Raw genomic sequence first — 17465 nt, forward strand, 5'->3', positions numbered from 1 at the left:
AATAGAGGAGCTGCAGCATCTGCCTTATGCCTGCTCAGGGAGCTGATCTCTGGAGGAGCAGTGATCTGGGCCATGACCATGTTGCCCCATGGAAAGCAGACTGCCTACAGCCATCTCAGCAAACTGGTTTCTCTGAGGAGGCCTTGCAGAACTGCAGTCTTAATCAAGGTCACTTGATTTGAATATCAGGTGAAGGCCAGAGAAGAATTTACTCCTTCCAGGAGGAAAAGTGGTTGTAGGGCTTTTGCCTAGCAGGGCATTCTTGTAAGAGCTTATCTCTGAGTTGGGACAGAATGTGTCTCCTGTATTTCTAGGTGTTACTATAGCCTAATCTCAGTGTAAACAGGATCACATGCTCTCCCAGGCTCTGCTGGGTGAAAGGGAGGTGAGTCAAAGGCCCCACCACAGCCTTTGAACCTTAGCTGGTGATGGAGAGCCTTGAGAACACTGACATTGAGGACAGGACATTCCTCAGTGAGGGATGCATGAGGCCAAAGAGCACTTCATTGCACCCGGTGTGCACAGCAGTATCGTAGCCTTGAGCTTGCAAAGCAGTGCTCAACAGCACTACTGGAGGTGAGAGCTGCTCTGTGCTCCCACTGTTCCAAAGCAAGTAAGTCTAGAGCTAATGCATCTCCCAAGGAAAAGCCATGCAGATTCCTCACTTGCATGTGACTATTGATAAGTTATTGGGATTTTTAATTCTTGTTTCTTTTAGAAAGATAATGCCAGGCTTAGGCCTTTCTGGGAGACAGGCACTTTCTTGTTTCTATTGCTTTTGAGTTCTGGAGTTTTTCTCTTCTAGTTTTCATTGAGTGTAACAAAATGTGGCCTGAACAGCACTCCACATAGCTCCATGGACTCCAGTGGGATAGTGTGACATGATGTATCTGAAATGACTTTCCAAGGACAGAGGCGTTAACCATATTGTTCATCTGTGCTGTTCTTCAGAAGCAGAGCTGGGCGTTTATAGGAACAATGTAGCATGTTCTTGTTGGGATGCAGTCAACAGAAAGATATTTGAAAACAAACGATGCAACTCTTCTTTTTAAGTTATTGGCTGCTGATGTTTGAAGCGCAGCCCTGGTGGATCCTTCTACCAGTGAGAAAGAAAAATTGCTTCAGTCTGAAACAACCTATACAAACAGTGTGTCTTCCAGGCTCAAAACTGTTGTTGTCAGCCAGGATGTGATACGGACACTGCCTTGCATGGAGAAGGTCCTCAGCCTCCTCCATAGCTATGTCACACCGTCAAAGAGACCTGTACCACCAGGGACTCTGCTAATGGGAGGGTTAGAGCTGAGCCACACTGACGTCACATGATGTGCTGGGGATTACAGCTTTTTCTCAAAAGCAGCCAGAGCTGGGGGAAGCCTTAACCCTAGAAATGTCTCAGATACTGGTACTCTGTCTGGAGTGTGGGTGCACCAGGTTTGCTGTGCGGGGGAGACCTTGCACACCGGTCTTGTGGGCTACTCATTGTAATCTCCAAGTCCTAGCTCACAACCCCCAAATGTTACTCCTCTGCACTGGTTTGCCCATCCATCAGCCACTGGTACGTGGGCCAGCCAGCCTTGCGCGGCTTTCCCTGCAGAAGTGGAGCTTGCCCATTAGTCTGGTGGGGTTTCCAAACCAGGGAAGCAAGGCTGTGGTTACCCAAAGTCCCCTTGGATGGCTGCTGAAGGCAGAGATGGAGGGCATTTCCAGGAAATACTTGGACGGTGGGTAGAGTTAAGTTAGCCTGCCACAGCAAGGCTGAGTGTGGCAGCTCTGCTCACTACACACAAGGATACGTCCAAACTCCATTCCTTGCCTACGTGACATCTGTTTAATGCATCCAGGTAGTCTTGGTGAGAAGGTGTTTATTGGGTACGTTAATAAGAGATCTCTCAGGGTTCTCACTGTCCAGTTTACACCTGTTAGAGCCACTGCAGGAATGGAAATTGGGCACTTTGCATCACACTGCTTGGTTGCCTTTCAGAGACCAAGAACAAAAAAAGGAATTGAGGAAACGAAGAAATAAAGGAAGTTTAATATCTGCTAGTAATGGGCTGCTTGTCCTGATGCTTTGCCCTGAATATGACCTGCCTGAGATTTGACATTCTGGTTATATTCTGGGGGCCCAATACGCTGCATCTCTCATCTTAAAAGGAAGCGAGCAGAGTTCTGAAATATTTGGGCTTTTCTAAGCAAGCAGAAAAATGAGGTTTTGTTGAAAGCTTCAAGTTCAGACAGCAGAGTGGAAATCCGGTTTGTTGCCTCTTGCAAGGGACAGAGAGAGCTCTTGGAAGCCAGTGGCAGAAAGCACCATGTAGCCTCAGAGCTGGCTGTCAGCATTAACCTTGGGACTGAGGAAAGTGCTTCTCTTCAGAATTACCCTTCTGGTTTGTGCCTAGTCCTTAACCCTTTTCAACACGCATGTACATGATGGAATTGACTCACCTACTTCATAAACCAAAATGAAAGTGCTTTCCAAACACAAAATATTTAATGTGGGATAATGTAACAGTGAGGGCCAGAATGGATAATGACCTTTGATGCAGAAATTAATAGCTGGAGATGGAGGAACTAGCAGGGAAATAGAGGTAATGTCTGAAAATGTTTGAACAGTAAGTTTAAAGAGCTAGAGGGTTTGTGGAAGTGCTCAACTGAAATGAAGGCTGCTCAGCCTTGCTCCCAGATCACCTCAACAAGGAACACCACCTTTTTGGTGCCTGAGTACCATCCGTGTCTTACTGAAATCTGAAGTATCTCTATTGCCAACCAGCTATTAGTCTTCAGCTTGCTGGAAGTGGATCATTCAGAAGAGCAGTGCAGCCTCCTCCACACCAGAGATAGTGCTGGCTTAATATAAGGAGTTTTTTCGGGTCCAGCAGATTTCATCAGATGTCACTGACCTACCGGATATGGATCCCCCATCACCACAAGAAGCTGAACCACATTTAAGATTTATCACTTGCTGCATCTCAGATATTAGGACACTTTCTAATTAGAAATTAAGTTAAATGTCCTGTGACTTTCAGAGCTCTGAGGTGCTGAGTTATACTGCATGTATGTTCTGTGGGGCATAAGGGAGGGAGGCAACAAAGGTATCTTGGGGATCAATCCTCTCCCGTTAAGAAGAGGGTTTGCCTTTCTGAAACAGTGTCCTTGATGAGTCTGTCATAGAGAGAGCTGGCTGTTCTCCCTGGACACCATCACTTGCAGAATTTAGCATGTTCTGTTGTGCTGATGAAGGGGTAAGGTGGCACTTGTAGCTAAGGCAGAATTACAATTCTCCATTCATTCTCTGAGCACTTGTGCTTTGAATGGTTTATCACAGACTGCATCCATCTCCAGAGCCCTCATGCCAATGCTCTTGACTCCTCTGAAGAGCCTTCTGCCCCTTTGTCCCTCTACACTTTCTCACTGGCTTGATGAGCTTTTGGATGCTGTTACATATCTCAGCTGAAAATAGATTTTCCTTTCTGCTTCAAGAAATAATTCTGAATTGCTACTTCTACATTGGTATTCTGTTACAGAGTTTAAAATGGGAATGGCTTCTGGTTTAAAATAAAATAATTTTATAGCTGATTTATAGATTATTTTCCTCTAGATTCCAAAACAGTTTGGAAGCTCAGAAGGGTTCCTGGCTTGAGTTTGTGCCTAGGACCATAGGTATGATCAGAGAAACAAGGGGTCAGTGACTGGCCATCTCTTCTCCAGACCCACCAAAGTCCTACTCGGGCAGTTTCACAAGTGCTAGTCAGACACTGGGGTTTCTGCAGTACTCCTGAAAACAAGAGTATTTTAAGGCCAGCCCCTTGTGCCCTGCTGGCCACACTTCAAATAAAGAGGTGGAATGCAATCTGCTGTGTTTTAGATAGGAGATCCTTTCCTGCATGTGTATATCTGCCTGTTTCCACTCCTGCACCTATGTATTGTGCATATACGTGTTACTGGACACTAGAGAAAAAGCCTGATGGTCTCAGCATGAGAAGATCTTCACTGGAAGATCACAGTCAGTGATGAGGTCTGGTGTCATTCCTTCCAGTGTTTGTACAACTTCTCAAGCTTTTGTGCACTGGAAGAATAAGTTCTCAGATCAATTTACACTTTCCAATTTTGCAGATCCTTGATGAATGGCTTGGGCGGACAGTCATGTGCTCCTGTGTGAAGCTAAGCTACGACCATGCACAGAGTATGATTGAAAACCCTGGGAAGGTGTTCTCGCCTGAAGAACTACCTCCTGTCTCCCCTCAACACTCAATAGCCGAGATCCAGCAAGCTGTGCTGAACCTGCATCGAATCGCCCAGCACCTCCGCAAACAGCGCTTCATTGATGGTGCTCTGCGCTTAGACCAGGTGAGTTAAGTCCAGCCCCTGTAAGGGGCTCCCACTCCACTGAAGCAGTTTCATGTTGTACTCCCTAAGAATTTCCTGATTAGTCGAAGAACTCAAAGGGAATAGTCAATGCTGGAACAGAAAGGCAGCTTTTTGTGTCAGTCTTCTTAAGAGCAGCATCAAATTATGTACCAGAAGCACTAAATAAAGTAGGATGAAAAGAAAAAAAGTTTATGTTTTTTAAGGAGTGATCGATCTTTCAACATTTTTCAAAATCCCAAAACCCTGGTGGACTGGGTAAGTAACTCATACAGCGTAACAAATCATGATGGTGTCATTCATTATCAAGCAGTTCAGATATCCTTAGTGCACATTTCACTGTGAAAGTCTTTTTCTCCAACTTCATTTCTGTGCTTGCAATACTCATGTTTTCCACAACTTTCATAGCAGTTCTCTGCACAGGGAAAAATGGCTATAGTTATCTAAGCTAATGCTTGTAAGTGTTGGGTGTGTTTCAGAGAAATAAATGCTGGTGAGGAGGTTTTCTGTCTGGGGTGATTTAAATAATCTTGTATCAGTTGTGGTATGTGTCATTTCTATTTTACAAGTATATCCAGATATTTTAGACTATCACAGCAAAAACACTTTTGCGTTTGAAGTTCAGCTGCTCTGAGGTGGCTTCTGACAGTTTTTGTGGATAGGAGGTTCCAGTAATTTATAGAACCCAGTGGCCTTCCTGAGCAGGAGACAAAATAATCTCTTAATATAAGGAAGCTCTATTGTTTTATTTTGCAAAATGAGCATGAGTCAACATAAGGATATTGCTGAGAGAGAAGCTAGCATACCAAGATATGTAAACAGGACTATTGTATGTAAGAGGTATGTTGTAACCCTTCCATTTTACTCAGAATTGTAATGTTGTCTCCAGTTGCAGGGAAGTCTGATTTTAGAGAAATCATTGCAGAGCAACAAGAGCAAGGAGTGTCTGTAATCTCTGACTTTCTCTGACAGAGCACGTGGCTTAGTCTGGCGAAGCTGCTGTGAAGAAGAGGCAATGTGCTTTTCCCCATGTCTAAGACGGACAGGATGAGACATTTGTATCTTGAGTTTCAGCAGAAGAGGTTGGAGTTATACTTTAGGATAAACTTTCTGGTGTAGGCGTTGTGGTGTCTGAGGCTATCTTGCCTACATCTGTTGTAGGAAGACTTGGAGCACTGGTTAGGCACACATAAGTGAATCTGGAGCAAGGGTATTTGCTCAAGGTCCCTCCTTGCTCAAAGGAAATAATCACTCTTAAAATTAGATTCAGGTAATTTTTGGAAATCAGACTCCCACTTTGAAGTCATGCAGAGTTTTCTTAAACCTCTTTTGGAACAGAGGGTTCCCTCTTTGAGGTTTGTCATACAGTGGCTAATACGCTGAGCTTTTGTTCCCAAGCACACTCTGAATGCTAGAGAAACATAAAAAAAATCCAGCCTTTGCACTTGATGAGCTAACTGGGAAGCCTTGGAGATGTCTGGATTGGAACTCAGTCGGCAGTGACTGGGAGCTGTGCCCCAGGAAGGTCACCAGCTGCATTCTACAAGTCACACTTACAGTGTAGTGCTGAGTGGTCACTGTATGTGCCTGAATTGAGTACCTGTTGTCAAAGTAACCTCAGGAAAATATGTTTTAAAACAGCTGTGACATTTTCAATGGGAGGATTTGGCCAGGGAAGCATCCTGTTCCAGTGATACCCCATTAAAGATTTAGCAGTGTTTTGTTTTGTTCTGTGCTGCTAGAGGAGCCATTAAAGAGAACGTATTGGAGCATCATATGTGAGCTTGGGGTTAAAAGCCACTGCTAAGGGCACCAGAGAGGGCTGATTCCTACTCAGTCTAGTTCCTAACCGATGTGATAAACTGAACTATATCTCACAAGTGGCACTTTATATGCTGCACAGAGACTCTCTCCCTTGGCAAGAGTGTCAGAGTGAAAGTAATGGTCTTTGTGAAGGGAGTGTATTTTAGTTCAAGGGACACTTTCTCTGTACTTACTCTTTTTAAGTGCTGTCTTGATATTTGTATTTTGATAAAGTACACCCTCCCGAGCACACGGAGAAAGTGGTTACTGTAAGGCCTGAGTACAAACAGTATGTGAGGGATGGGTGTGTGCACATGGCCAGCGGTGTATGGCTGGACAAAGCAATCTGTAGCTTTTAACAGAAGGAGATAAGTCCCTCTACCTTTGCTCCCCCACATCCCTGAGTTCTCATGGATGCAGTTGTGCACTGGGTCCAACTTCCAGCCCCGAGCGAGTGAGCAAGGGTGGGTCTGAATGGGAAACACACCTTTCTAATCACTGGACCTCTCACTGATTTCCTGTTGAGTAATGTAAATCCTGAACAATGGAAAACAAACTTCAGCAGGAAACTAGGGGCAATGAATTATCAGATTCCAAATAAATATGTGAGCAAAGGAAATGATCATCCCACAGTCTTAAGGGAGGGGGTGGCTGGGCATGGATGACTCCTGTGGTTTTTTTTTCCAAGGGATGTGAGCCCTCTTCCTATACATTGCATTATGTTTGAGAGCTTCTACCTTGGGGTCACTCCTGATTGAACAGTGATGACTTTTTTTTCTCACTTCCAGTCTGTCATTTTTCAGTCTGACATGCTCTTGTCCTTTCTGTTAGTATTAAGAAAACCATTGGGGAAAGAATCTCCCATCCTAATTTGCCACTGGTTGTGGTGGCCTTGGGCTGGTGCTCTCCCTGTCTGCCTCAGTTTTCTCTTTGGAATGATATTGATCTCCCCCATAGTATCTGTATAATTTAGGGTTTATTCCCCAAAACTAAGAACATCTCTCAGATGAAGCCATTCAAGGCCATATATTTATAATAGCAGAAATACTGGTTGGCCAGGAAGCTCCCTGTACCTGACATAGGATGGCTCCAGTAAGATGTAGCAGTGTCAGGCTGGCCGTGCCATGGTGAGGGGAATGTTTTCTGTTTGAATGTCACTGCTGAATTTTTATGATGTAGTGTGAGAGTGGCATCTCCTTGCCCATGGTTCTATCTTTTAGCAGAAATTTTAGAAGCAGAAATCTTGTAGGTCAATGGATGAAGAATATTTTTTTTTTTTTAATAACTTGGGAATTATATGTCTGAGTCACACAGAAGACCTTGAGACAGATTACAGAGGTAACACACGGTCTTGAAAGCTTAGGATTTGTGGATTCAGAATCAGTACATATGTGTCTCTTTGGGGCTGTGTAATTTTGAATTCCTGCCTCAGTTTGCTCCTGGCCATGGCAGCCTACATATCTGCTACTCTTTCCCCTCCCAGTTCCTTTTATGCCTCTGTAGAGGTCCATAGGGGAATCCTGCTGCCTTGGACCTTAGGTCTGAGGACCTTCTTTGCAACCAGAGCAACACATCTGTCACTCCGTGGGATCTTGCTGTCCTCATAGGCCCCTTCTGGGGTTTTTTCCGTAGGATATGGTTTCCTGTGCTGCCTGCCAGTTTCCTAGCTCCAGAAGGCAGCTGAGCACTGAATTTTAGAGGTTTAAAGTCTTTGCATCTTCAGTGGCTAAGGAGCTTATGAAACGTTGTCCACACAGACAGAGATTAATGTATTTCTTTTCCTTCTCATTTGGAGCTGCAGCTTTTAGATGTAAAGGCAGGAGGTGCCTTGTACTGTGACTTTGACAAAAAATGTTCATATATTTGCAATATTGTCTTTGCCTCCACCGCCTCCTTCCTGCCCAGGACCATGAAATGCCACCCCTGTGCTGTCCTCTCATGGCTCGTGGTGCACCCACACTATAAATTGGGAGCAGGGATCTGACCTGCTTTAAAAACCAAAGTGAGCACAACCCACAACTTTCCTTTTTTTTCCTGGCCAGGTTACTTCGAAGCTGGATCACTTCCCCAAACCACAGCTTTTAGAAACACTAGCCAGAGAATCAGATAGAAACTTGCTTTCAACAAAAAAATCAAGTTTGCAGAAAAGCTCCTTAGCTTCAGCCTGCCTAGAGGAGACCTACTGATAAATGGTTCTCTTTTTGGCCTCAGCAGTTTATAAATGAATCACAAGGACAGATGCCTACAAGAAGACAGGTTAAAAAGGATTTCTGTGCATATTTAAAATGAGAATACCCCCGGATGCTGATCTGTCTCTATGACAACTGTCTGTGATCTGAGCGGTGACTTTTGTTGTGCCGGTGATTCTGCCTTTGCCAGCACACTTACACCTGGCTGCCCAAAACGTTGGCATTGTCCAAAGTTCATTGTGAGAACAACTAAAGTGCATTTCCATTACACCAGTTAATGGCATTGAATTGTTTGCTAGAATAGCTTCTCTCCTTGCTTTCTCTGTAACAGACATTCAGCTTTGCAGGTGTGTGTGAAAAGGGAAGAAAAAAAAGGGTAAAAATGGCAAAGATGAGAACTCTTAAATGCAAATTTAAGAATTGAATTGCTAGTGAGACAGTCTCGCTTCTGCTTTCTCCCAGACTGTGTGCCATGCCGCTGTCTTGTCATCTGAGCAAGGGTTGCTTTTCCCTGTGGGTCTCTATTGCTTTGAGTAACTTAAAGATACTAAAAATTGTATTGTTGTAGCTCTGTATCACACTGGAGACCTTACCTGCGGTCCTGTCCGTGACTGCTGGGGATAAAGAAATAAGTGAACTTTGAGAATAGCTTTGTTTAATTAATGTTGGTGGGAGTCCTGAAGTATTACAGTATTTCTGCTGCAGGAGACATAGGAAAACAAGCACAAAGACCCCAAACACCAGAATGTGTGCAGAATACCAGCTCCAGAACACCCAGGTCTATGGCATACTGGATATTTAACCAGCTCTGTGTAGTTTTTGAACCTCTCAGAACTGACTCTGCCTACCTAATGCAGACAACTTTGAGAGGTTGACTCAAGCCATTCACACATGGAAAAGGAGGAGGAAGGAGGACATTGTATGTGCAGGATGTGACACTGTATGTTGGGAGATTTCGTATTTAGTTGTGGCTAATGGGATAGGACAGAAACACGTATTTTTAAACAGTTACTCCAGCTAATGCCATTTAATTGGAAATCTCAAGAGCCACAGATTAATTACTATCACCATTAAAATTTTCCAAGATGAATAACTGCTGGACATAATTATGGAAAATTGTTTTGTCATATTTCCTGCCTCATATTTGTATAGTAAGCATTCAGGTCTTCTTGCTACACGGAAGTAATAAATATTTATACTCTGGGTGAACAGTCATTGTGTGCAAAATACAATATATTATTATATGAATGGAAGGCACTTTAGGTTGGAAAAAATGTTTAGATGGGAGAGCAAAAGGCTATAATATTGTATAGACCTCAGTTAACTGAATATGCCTATGTTTTCCCTAACAGCATGATCTGAATTTATGTCTTAAAATGCTGTTGGGGCAGGAAAGGCCATCTTGGCTTGAGTACTCCCTGGTGTGATGCTTAGGTTTTCTAGCCACGGCTGCTGTATGTGCTACCCCTGCACACTCTCAGTGCACGCACCTTTCTGGGGAGGAGTAAGTGGCTTTGCTCCAACCCCTGACTCTTGGCAGCATCTCTCTGGGGAGCATTGCTTTGTTTGTTGGATTTTTGTCCAGTCTCAGAGAGAAAGTCCTTGTGCTCATCACTTAGGATGTGACATTGGTACCAGATTCATCCCCAGTTTGGTTTCCTCAGAGTAGGTTGAGGTGTGTACCTGCTTTGGCACTTGCTTCGGCCCAAAAGAAAATCCAAAAGGCCCATTTACAAAATCCTGAAAACTGCCATGATACCTCCCTAAAGAGGCCGTTACAGCAACAGTGCATGAACATGACAACAGAGGCAGGGTGGGCTGTATGTATGGTGCTGTAAGATAAATGGAAATGCAGACTGACAAGGAGCTTTCACTATTCACTTCCTATCACAATTCCACCATTGTCTGCTCCTTCTCTTTGATGTCTGGTTAAAGAGACATCACTGATACCCAGAATGGGGACAGCAGGTGCTATACGATCATTATGGACAGTTGCTTATACTGTGTGATACATAAGGCAGCTGGGGGAATGTTGGATGTATTTGGAGATTAATTTCCTTTGGGGATTTTATGTCTTTTACATAGCCCCAGTTAATACGTCAAAATGAGCATCTTAGGCCGCAGCTTTCTACTGGGGGATACTGCTCTTCCCCGCAGGAGTAATCGAAATGCATTTGCAAAGGTGCGTTAGTGAAGTAGGAATGATTTTCAAAATGTCTTTCCTACAATACCACAGGGAACATGGTACTTTGCAGGCAAATATGAAATGTCATCATTGTCGTCAGGAACAGCTAATGGCTCAGATCGGGCAGTTTGCACACACACCGAGGATGCGCGCAGGAAGGAGGCATTGCGGGGTCGTGTTATGGAGGAGGTCTGTGTTGGCTGAGCATCTTTCTGCTTGCATGGAGATGTTTGCATTGCCAGTAGGTTTTAAAATATTTTGATTAAATTAGGATTTTGAGTGGAAAGCCCTACGAATCTAATCTTTTGCCCTGGGATTTTAATGAAGTCCTCCCAGGGGTGTGAGTAGGATTGATGTCGTCGCACATGTCCTGCCGTTCCCTGATCGTTCTTTTAGAGCTGAGCAGCTGTGTCCCAGCAGGAGCAGGTGGTGAAGTGGTCGAGCTGGCTCTGGCAGGAGGGGGGAGTCGGACACTGGAGCACAGGGCTCGGCTGTAGAGCATCGTGCTGGGAGCCACTGCAGCCAGATGTCTGGGCAAACACAGCCAGGAAGGAGCTCCCCACACAGTGGTGCTCTGGCATTAATTTACCATCAGTAATGCAAGAGTGGGTTATGACTTTATTCTTCCTGGAGTAAGTATTCCAGCCGCTAGCTCAGATATTCAAGTTTGCCAGTCGTGTACAAGTGTTTTTCTTCTAAACAAACACAGCTTAACCCTTGAGTTTTATTAAATCTACCATAGACCTGCAAGTTCAGAAACTTCTCAAAACAAAAGGGGTCTTACGCTTTAATTTTGAGATGCTGTTTGACATAGCAACAGCTTCTTTCATCTGCGAGCCTCAGAGCAAGTACCAGAGGGGAGGCCAGCTCCATCCTTACAGGCGATGTGAATGGCATGAAGAGGTGAAGCAGTTGCCTGAGCTCACGCAGTGAGTCAGTGGCAGAGCTGGCAGGACAGCCTTTTTCTGATTCTCAGGCCAAATCCAGTGCCTTAGGCCAATGCTGACCGTACTCTTCCTCTCACGTTTATTACTGACAGCTATTGAATAAGAATTGGTGCTTTTTTGTTTCTGCTGTTTATTGCTGGCTCTGTTAAGGTCAGGATTTTTTTATCCTAGTTTCCCAGCAGGTACTTCTGATGGTGCAAAGCAGAGAAACAAGGCACATCAGCATGAAGGGCTGAACTGTGGCCAGCATGTCTCTGCAATGCAGAAGCAATCAGTGTGTTTCACAAGTGGTCTCTCTCCCCAGTCCTTTCAGTTCTCAGGCTTTGCTTACATGTGCCAGGACCAAGCCAGTGTGCTGCTATCCCATGGAAGAGTCTCTTGCTTGCACAGGACGGGGGTGCAGTGGTCAGTACTTCGTCATACCTTCCAAATTGCTTGGCTTTTTCTATCTATTGAATCCAGTCAGTGATCAGCTGTTGTAGAATTGGGGTGAGCTGGCAGTCATCACATGCTGACCTGCAGGTAGGGCTGAAGGTGTTTGCAGGTACTCCAAATTCACACATGAAGTAGGCATCTCTTGGTTTCCTGGTCTAGCTGGACATAGATGAGTCTTGCCCATGCCTGTGTGACAGGCAGCCTGGAGTCACTTACTCATAGGGACCTCAGTGCCAAATAACATCTTTAGGGCAGTGAGAGGGGAGGCTTAGTGTTGTGGAATGTGTCCCAAATGGGAAGCTGATAGCTAAGGTGAACAGAGAATTCAGTGCTGGATCCAGCTGAGCAGGCCGCTCACTGGTATTTTTGAGGTTGGTAGGGAAGGAAGTAGTGGCTTCTGCTGGTTATATTAAAAGAGGTTCAGGATGGAAAAACTGGTTCTCAATGAAGCAGAAACAAACTGGTTCTTCAGTGTCTCTGATAGAAAGACAGATAAAACCCAGGAAAACATGTGTTTGCATAGAGGTGCACATGGGGTGAGTGCTGGGAGGAAATTCTTTTACATTTTCTGCAGAGGAAACAATCCTTGCTCTGAGAGTCTTGCCCTTCAGTTGATGGTGTTTTTCTTCCCCAGCAATGAACGGACGTCATCAGAAAGTCTCTTGTTGTTTCAGATTCCGTTTATCACGTATTTGAACAGAGTCTTGACAAGGGGTTTTTTCAGGTATTAATTATAGCTGACTGCATGGCTAATCCATCATTCTCTTTAGATGGAGTCACTGGATGTTGAGTGATGTAACTTCAAATGTGATCAGTCTGCCGTAGGTGAAGATGTAGCAGCTCTTTGTCAGAGCCAGTTCTGTTTCACCTAACAGTAAATGGGAGAAAGGCTAATTGTATAATGACAAAAGACAACATTTGGAAGGAGATGAAAGATTCAGATGTTGCAGTTCTGTGATTTCTCATTTCAATTCCAAAATGAGAGGAGAAAAAAATTCTTGCTTTCCATGACCACAGCTCATTTTATCAGGTGTCTCTGGGCATGATGACTCCTGAGTCCTGGGATGTTTTATCTTTTCTCATCCATAACATATGGATGCTGAAGTACAAAGAAGCTCAGAAAGCACCTGTGGTTTCCACAGCCCTCTGAAATGAGGCTACAAGAGTCTTAGCCAAGATCCCAGCAGCTGAGCTGAGGATGGAGCTGATCTTGCCCCCTCTGAGGAAGCCAGCGCCTGCTGAAGTCCACTTTCGGGTTTATCTTTAAATGTTCCAAGTCCAAGCCCATGTCTCCTGAAATAATATGCTCTGCTAAAGTTTGCAGTGATTCATTGGGACTACATTTTATTGAGCAACCTCTTGGTTTTGTTTTGAAAGCAAGTGGTTTTGAATCTCTCTTTAGTAGTCTAGATCATTTACCTTGCCCTTCTCAACATCTTCATATGGCAATAAGGAAGTTGTTCAAGCATACAAGCATAATTCAGAGTGTAGATTTCCTCTGAATAAGTAATTGAGTAAAATGGGAGCATGAAGCGTGACATCTCAGATAAGGTTGTTGGTCCACGTGGCACTTGTTTCTGAGATTTGTCCATACTTGAGATTTGAGAAAGACCTCCTCCCTGAACGGGCTCCTTCTTTGTGCAGTGCTGTGTTCGGCTGTGGGAGACTCCTTGTTGCTTCCTGCTTCCATCCTGAGGCATAAATACCCATCTCTCCCCAACGATACATATTCACAAGTTGTTGCATTGTCAATGTCTTAAAATCTGACAGGACTATTTAACTTTGCCCTCTGAAGGGAATGCATTCTCCAGTTTGGATCCAGGCTGGTAGCAGATATGTTGCATTTGTGCTAATTAGTTACCAACCAAGGTGGCAACAGTCCATTGCCCATCTGTGATGGGCTACCATTAAATTGTTGGTCACTTGAAAACTAAGCAAGAGGCAGTGAGAAAGTAGCCTCACAAGTTTGTTGAACTACAGTGGTTTGAGAGACTTCAGACATCTGAAAGAAACCAGCCATGCAAAATCACCGTGAAGGGGGTTTTGAGGGTAATTCCTTTAACTGGACTTGAAAAACTTGGTTTTGTCACATAAATACAAACTAGCCAAACAGTCACTATTGTTTGTTTCTTTTAAAAACCAGTCTAACCTGAATACAACAAAATTTAATTTGCGCCTTCCTTGACAATTGAGGTAAACTGGCTGCATCATGGTTTTGATCCCTCTGATCCTGCTGACCTTGGGGACTGCGGAGCTGGAGCTTGTTGGGTGTCTCATGGCAATGCTGGGATCAACACCCCAACTGAGAAATTCTCAGTCCCATGAATCAACAGGAGGTTTTGCATTAGCTTTAAGGCTTCAGTTTCACCTCAATTTCAAGGTCTCTGTTTTAATCTCAAGAAGCTCCTTGTTTTTCCAAGAAGAAACCTCATTGATCCAGCTAGCACTTTACTTCTGATTAGCATGTTAGAGTAGAACCTGACCCACAATACTAGGAAATAAAATGCTTAAATAGCTAAAATGGGATTTTTAAAAAAATGCAATTTATTGAATAATTTGTCAGTGATGTGTTTAGCAGGTATAGAAGACAGAATGAACTAAACCAGGCTTTGGCATTTTGGAAAGTGAGTCATTTTTTCTGTTGCATCATGTATAAACTTTTCCCTTCTCATGTATGTATGGTTGAAATTACTTTGAGGTTTTGAATTTTCACTTCAGCTCTCTGTTTTTTATTATTTTCAAACATTACTGAAAGTGATGGTTGATAGTCTTTAATACTGTGCTTGCATTGCCTTGCTCTTTAGTTGTTTTGGTTTGTTTTTTAAATAAGCCAGTGGGCAACATATAGGTGGTTAAATGAGCAGGGGAGTTACTGGTTTCTCATGTTGAGGCAGGTGTATTGATGGATCCATAATGTGGTGCCAAGGGGTGCTGCTATTAAATAACCTTTATGCAGGGGACCAACCTTGAAATCCTTTTGTAGTGTGGTCATCTCTTTTCAAATTCTCAAGCATTTGTACAGGCTCCTTGAAATTGGTTTGAAGACCATGAACATGGTGCAGTTGCGACCAGCTGAGATAGCAAACGAATGTGTCTTATCTTAAAAGAGTGCAAAGCAGTATTAAACCCTCTGAGGTTCTCCATGCTGGAGGAATGCTGTTGCTCAGTGTCCAAGGAGTTTTAAGATAAAGTCTAGAGCAGACAATGAATACTGAGAGAGGCCGGATAGAAACATGGTATCTAAATGGAGTTTCCATAGGTCAGGCCCAGCACAGAAACCAGTTGGTCTCCACATGTCAGGACCAACAAGATGTTGTACATGTGTCTTGGAATGAAGAAATCCAGCAGGTGGGTGTGTGTTAAACCTGCCCTTGTGTGCCCACTTTGTAAGGAGAAACAGCTACTCCTCAGGGGGAACTTGATGACCTCCTTTCTTTTGAGTTCACAGCTACCATCTGTAGCTGAGCACTGCAGGAAAGAGGGGATTTGTCCTAACCCCCAAGCAGTTGGGCGAAGTGACATCATCTGGGCTTCATGCCCTCAGGAAAATTGTTGAAAGGCAGGCAGCTTCTACAACCGACTTCTTTGGGCTGGTGGGTTTCTTGCACAGCTTTGGCTTGGTGTGCTGCCAGGCCTGGTTCATCCTTGCTCTTGCTGTCTGGTAGGTCTGTAGCTTGCTTTGGACCCAGCACTGAGGATCGGTGGTTTTGCTGCAAGTACCCTTTGTAATAGTGGTGGCATAGCGATGAGTACAAAATACGATTCAGAGGAGGAAGACTTGCTGAAAAGAGCTTAAATAGCCAAGAAATGGGTGCACCACAGGCATTTCTCCAAACCGTCATTAATTTTCATTTTGAGAGCATTATGTTTGGGGAGGGGTTTTTTTTGTTTGTCTAAAATAAAAAAAATCTTGCCTTCCTTCATGGAGCTGCTGCTCCATCTACCTTGTCTCATTAGAAACTGGCTTGATCTTCAGTCTTGGCAGATCCCATGAGAGTCTATGAGATCTGTTAGAAGGGTCCAAAGCAACTCTTTGGTATGAGAAGGTAGGCATTTCCCAGCTTGCTGAATGTCAGCTGTGACAGTGCGATGCCTGGGATGTGCTGTGTCAAGGCTTGAGCAGCAGTTATGGCATCCTGGAAATGTAAAGCTGGAAAGGGCTCTAGGAGATGATCCTTTCCTTTTCCTGGCAATAGCAGGAGCTCAGCTGGCAGCGATCCTGTGCCATGTTTGTTGTTGCTTTGTCATTGAGCCTTTATAGCTGCTGGGACCTGTGTAGTCGGAACAAGTTCCTCCTGAGGTTGTCTCCATGACTTTCACCCACCCAACTGTGCAGATACACAAAGTATGTGGAAGAAGTTTGCTGTTGGGCCTGTCCCTCATGTGTCCCTGATTAGTCATTGCCTGGAATCTGAAATACCAAAGGCCTGTAGAAACCTTGCAAGGAACTTGGCCAAGCGTGCCAAGATCCTCTGGGGTAGAGTTCAGCAGTCTGAAGGGCTCACCTGATTACAGCAAGGTAGTCATGCAAAGTGACTCACACGAGGTTATCTTTAATGTCATCGAGTGTTTCTTCTCATTGCAGTTGACAAGACAACCTGCTGGCTGCTGTTGTAACGGGGTTTTGCTTGATGTGGCTGCAGTGTTGCATGGTGCAGAGAAATGCTGGGGTGTGAGATGCCCTCTAGTGCAGTCGGGACAGCATAGCTTGGTGCCCCCACGCCTGGTGGCATTGCCACCACGCCAGGGTGAGTGGCACGGTTGGGCGATAACCAGAGTGGGCAAAGCCTAGCAGGGACCTCTGCTCTTCAGCTTTAAGTGGGGATTTCAGCCTTAGGTTGGGTTTATGGAAAGCAGTGTGAGGTTTGGTTTAGGGAAGAAAAAAAACCAGTCCTTTCGAAAAGCAATTTGTTTCTGCTTTCTGTGAGCAAGGCTTCCAAACGGACTCGGTCAGTTCTGCAGTACGATCAACAGGACTGGAAAAAAATACCAAGTGAAGTAACACAGTGGCTGTGGTAAACATGAACTGAGGGCTTGGAAGTAGCTAATGGCATACCACAAAAGAGTCTCCTTTCACCCACCACAGGCTGTGCCAGCAGCAAGCGCTGCCAGTGCTGGCGTCTAGCAGAGGAAAGCATCATTTGGCTCCCTTTTGGATTTCATTACTCTTCCTGCACTCCCTCCTGCTCACAGCAAAAGCCTTTCCAGTTGTAAAGAAGTGAATTAACTCCCTTCGTGTCAGTGATGGATGAGGCGCTTTCTCCCCCTTCAAAGAGGCAAGCCATGCCGGTGAATGTGGGACAGTGGAGTTGAAAAGTCCAAGCGGAACAGGAGAGCCCGTGGGGTGACCCAGCTGTCAGGCACGACACCCTGGGGACGGCTCCCGCCAGTGCCCTGCGAGCAGGGAACAAAAGCCACTCTCAGCGTGCTCGCCCGGCCTCGAAGCTCATTTTTTTTGTGTCCTGCTTTCAATGGACTTGGGCACATCCCTTAACACACTGCAGCCTTGTGCGGGGTTCACGGAGCCTCAAAGGCTTTCAGAGG

General features: G+C 44.7%; 1 protein-coding gene across 3 annotated transcripts in view; it reads left to right on the forward strand.

The window, feature by feature from the left end:
- Window positions 1–17465, forward strand: part of DIS3L2 (DIS3 like 3'-5' exoribonuclease 2) — a 193088-nt gene that overhangs the window by 123494 nt on the left and 52129 nt on the right. For all 3 annotated transcript variants that reach the window (XM_074834087.1, XM_074834088.1, XM_074834089.1), the window contains one exon: window positions 4111–4344. In XM_074834087.1, the coding sequence (XP_074690188.1) occupies window positions 4111–4344 (234 nt within the window). The remainder of the gene's footprint in view (window positions 1–4110; window positions 4345–17465) is intronic.

The sequence above is a fragment of the Strix aluco genome, chromosome 9 (assembly GCF_031877795.1).
Source record: "Strix aluco isolate bStrAlu1 chromosome 9, bStrAlu1.hap1, whole genome shotgun sequence".
Taxonomy (NCBI): Eukaryota; Metazoa; Chordata; class Aves; order Strigiformes; family Strigidae; genus Strix; species Strix aluco.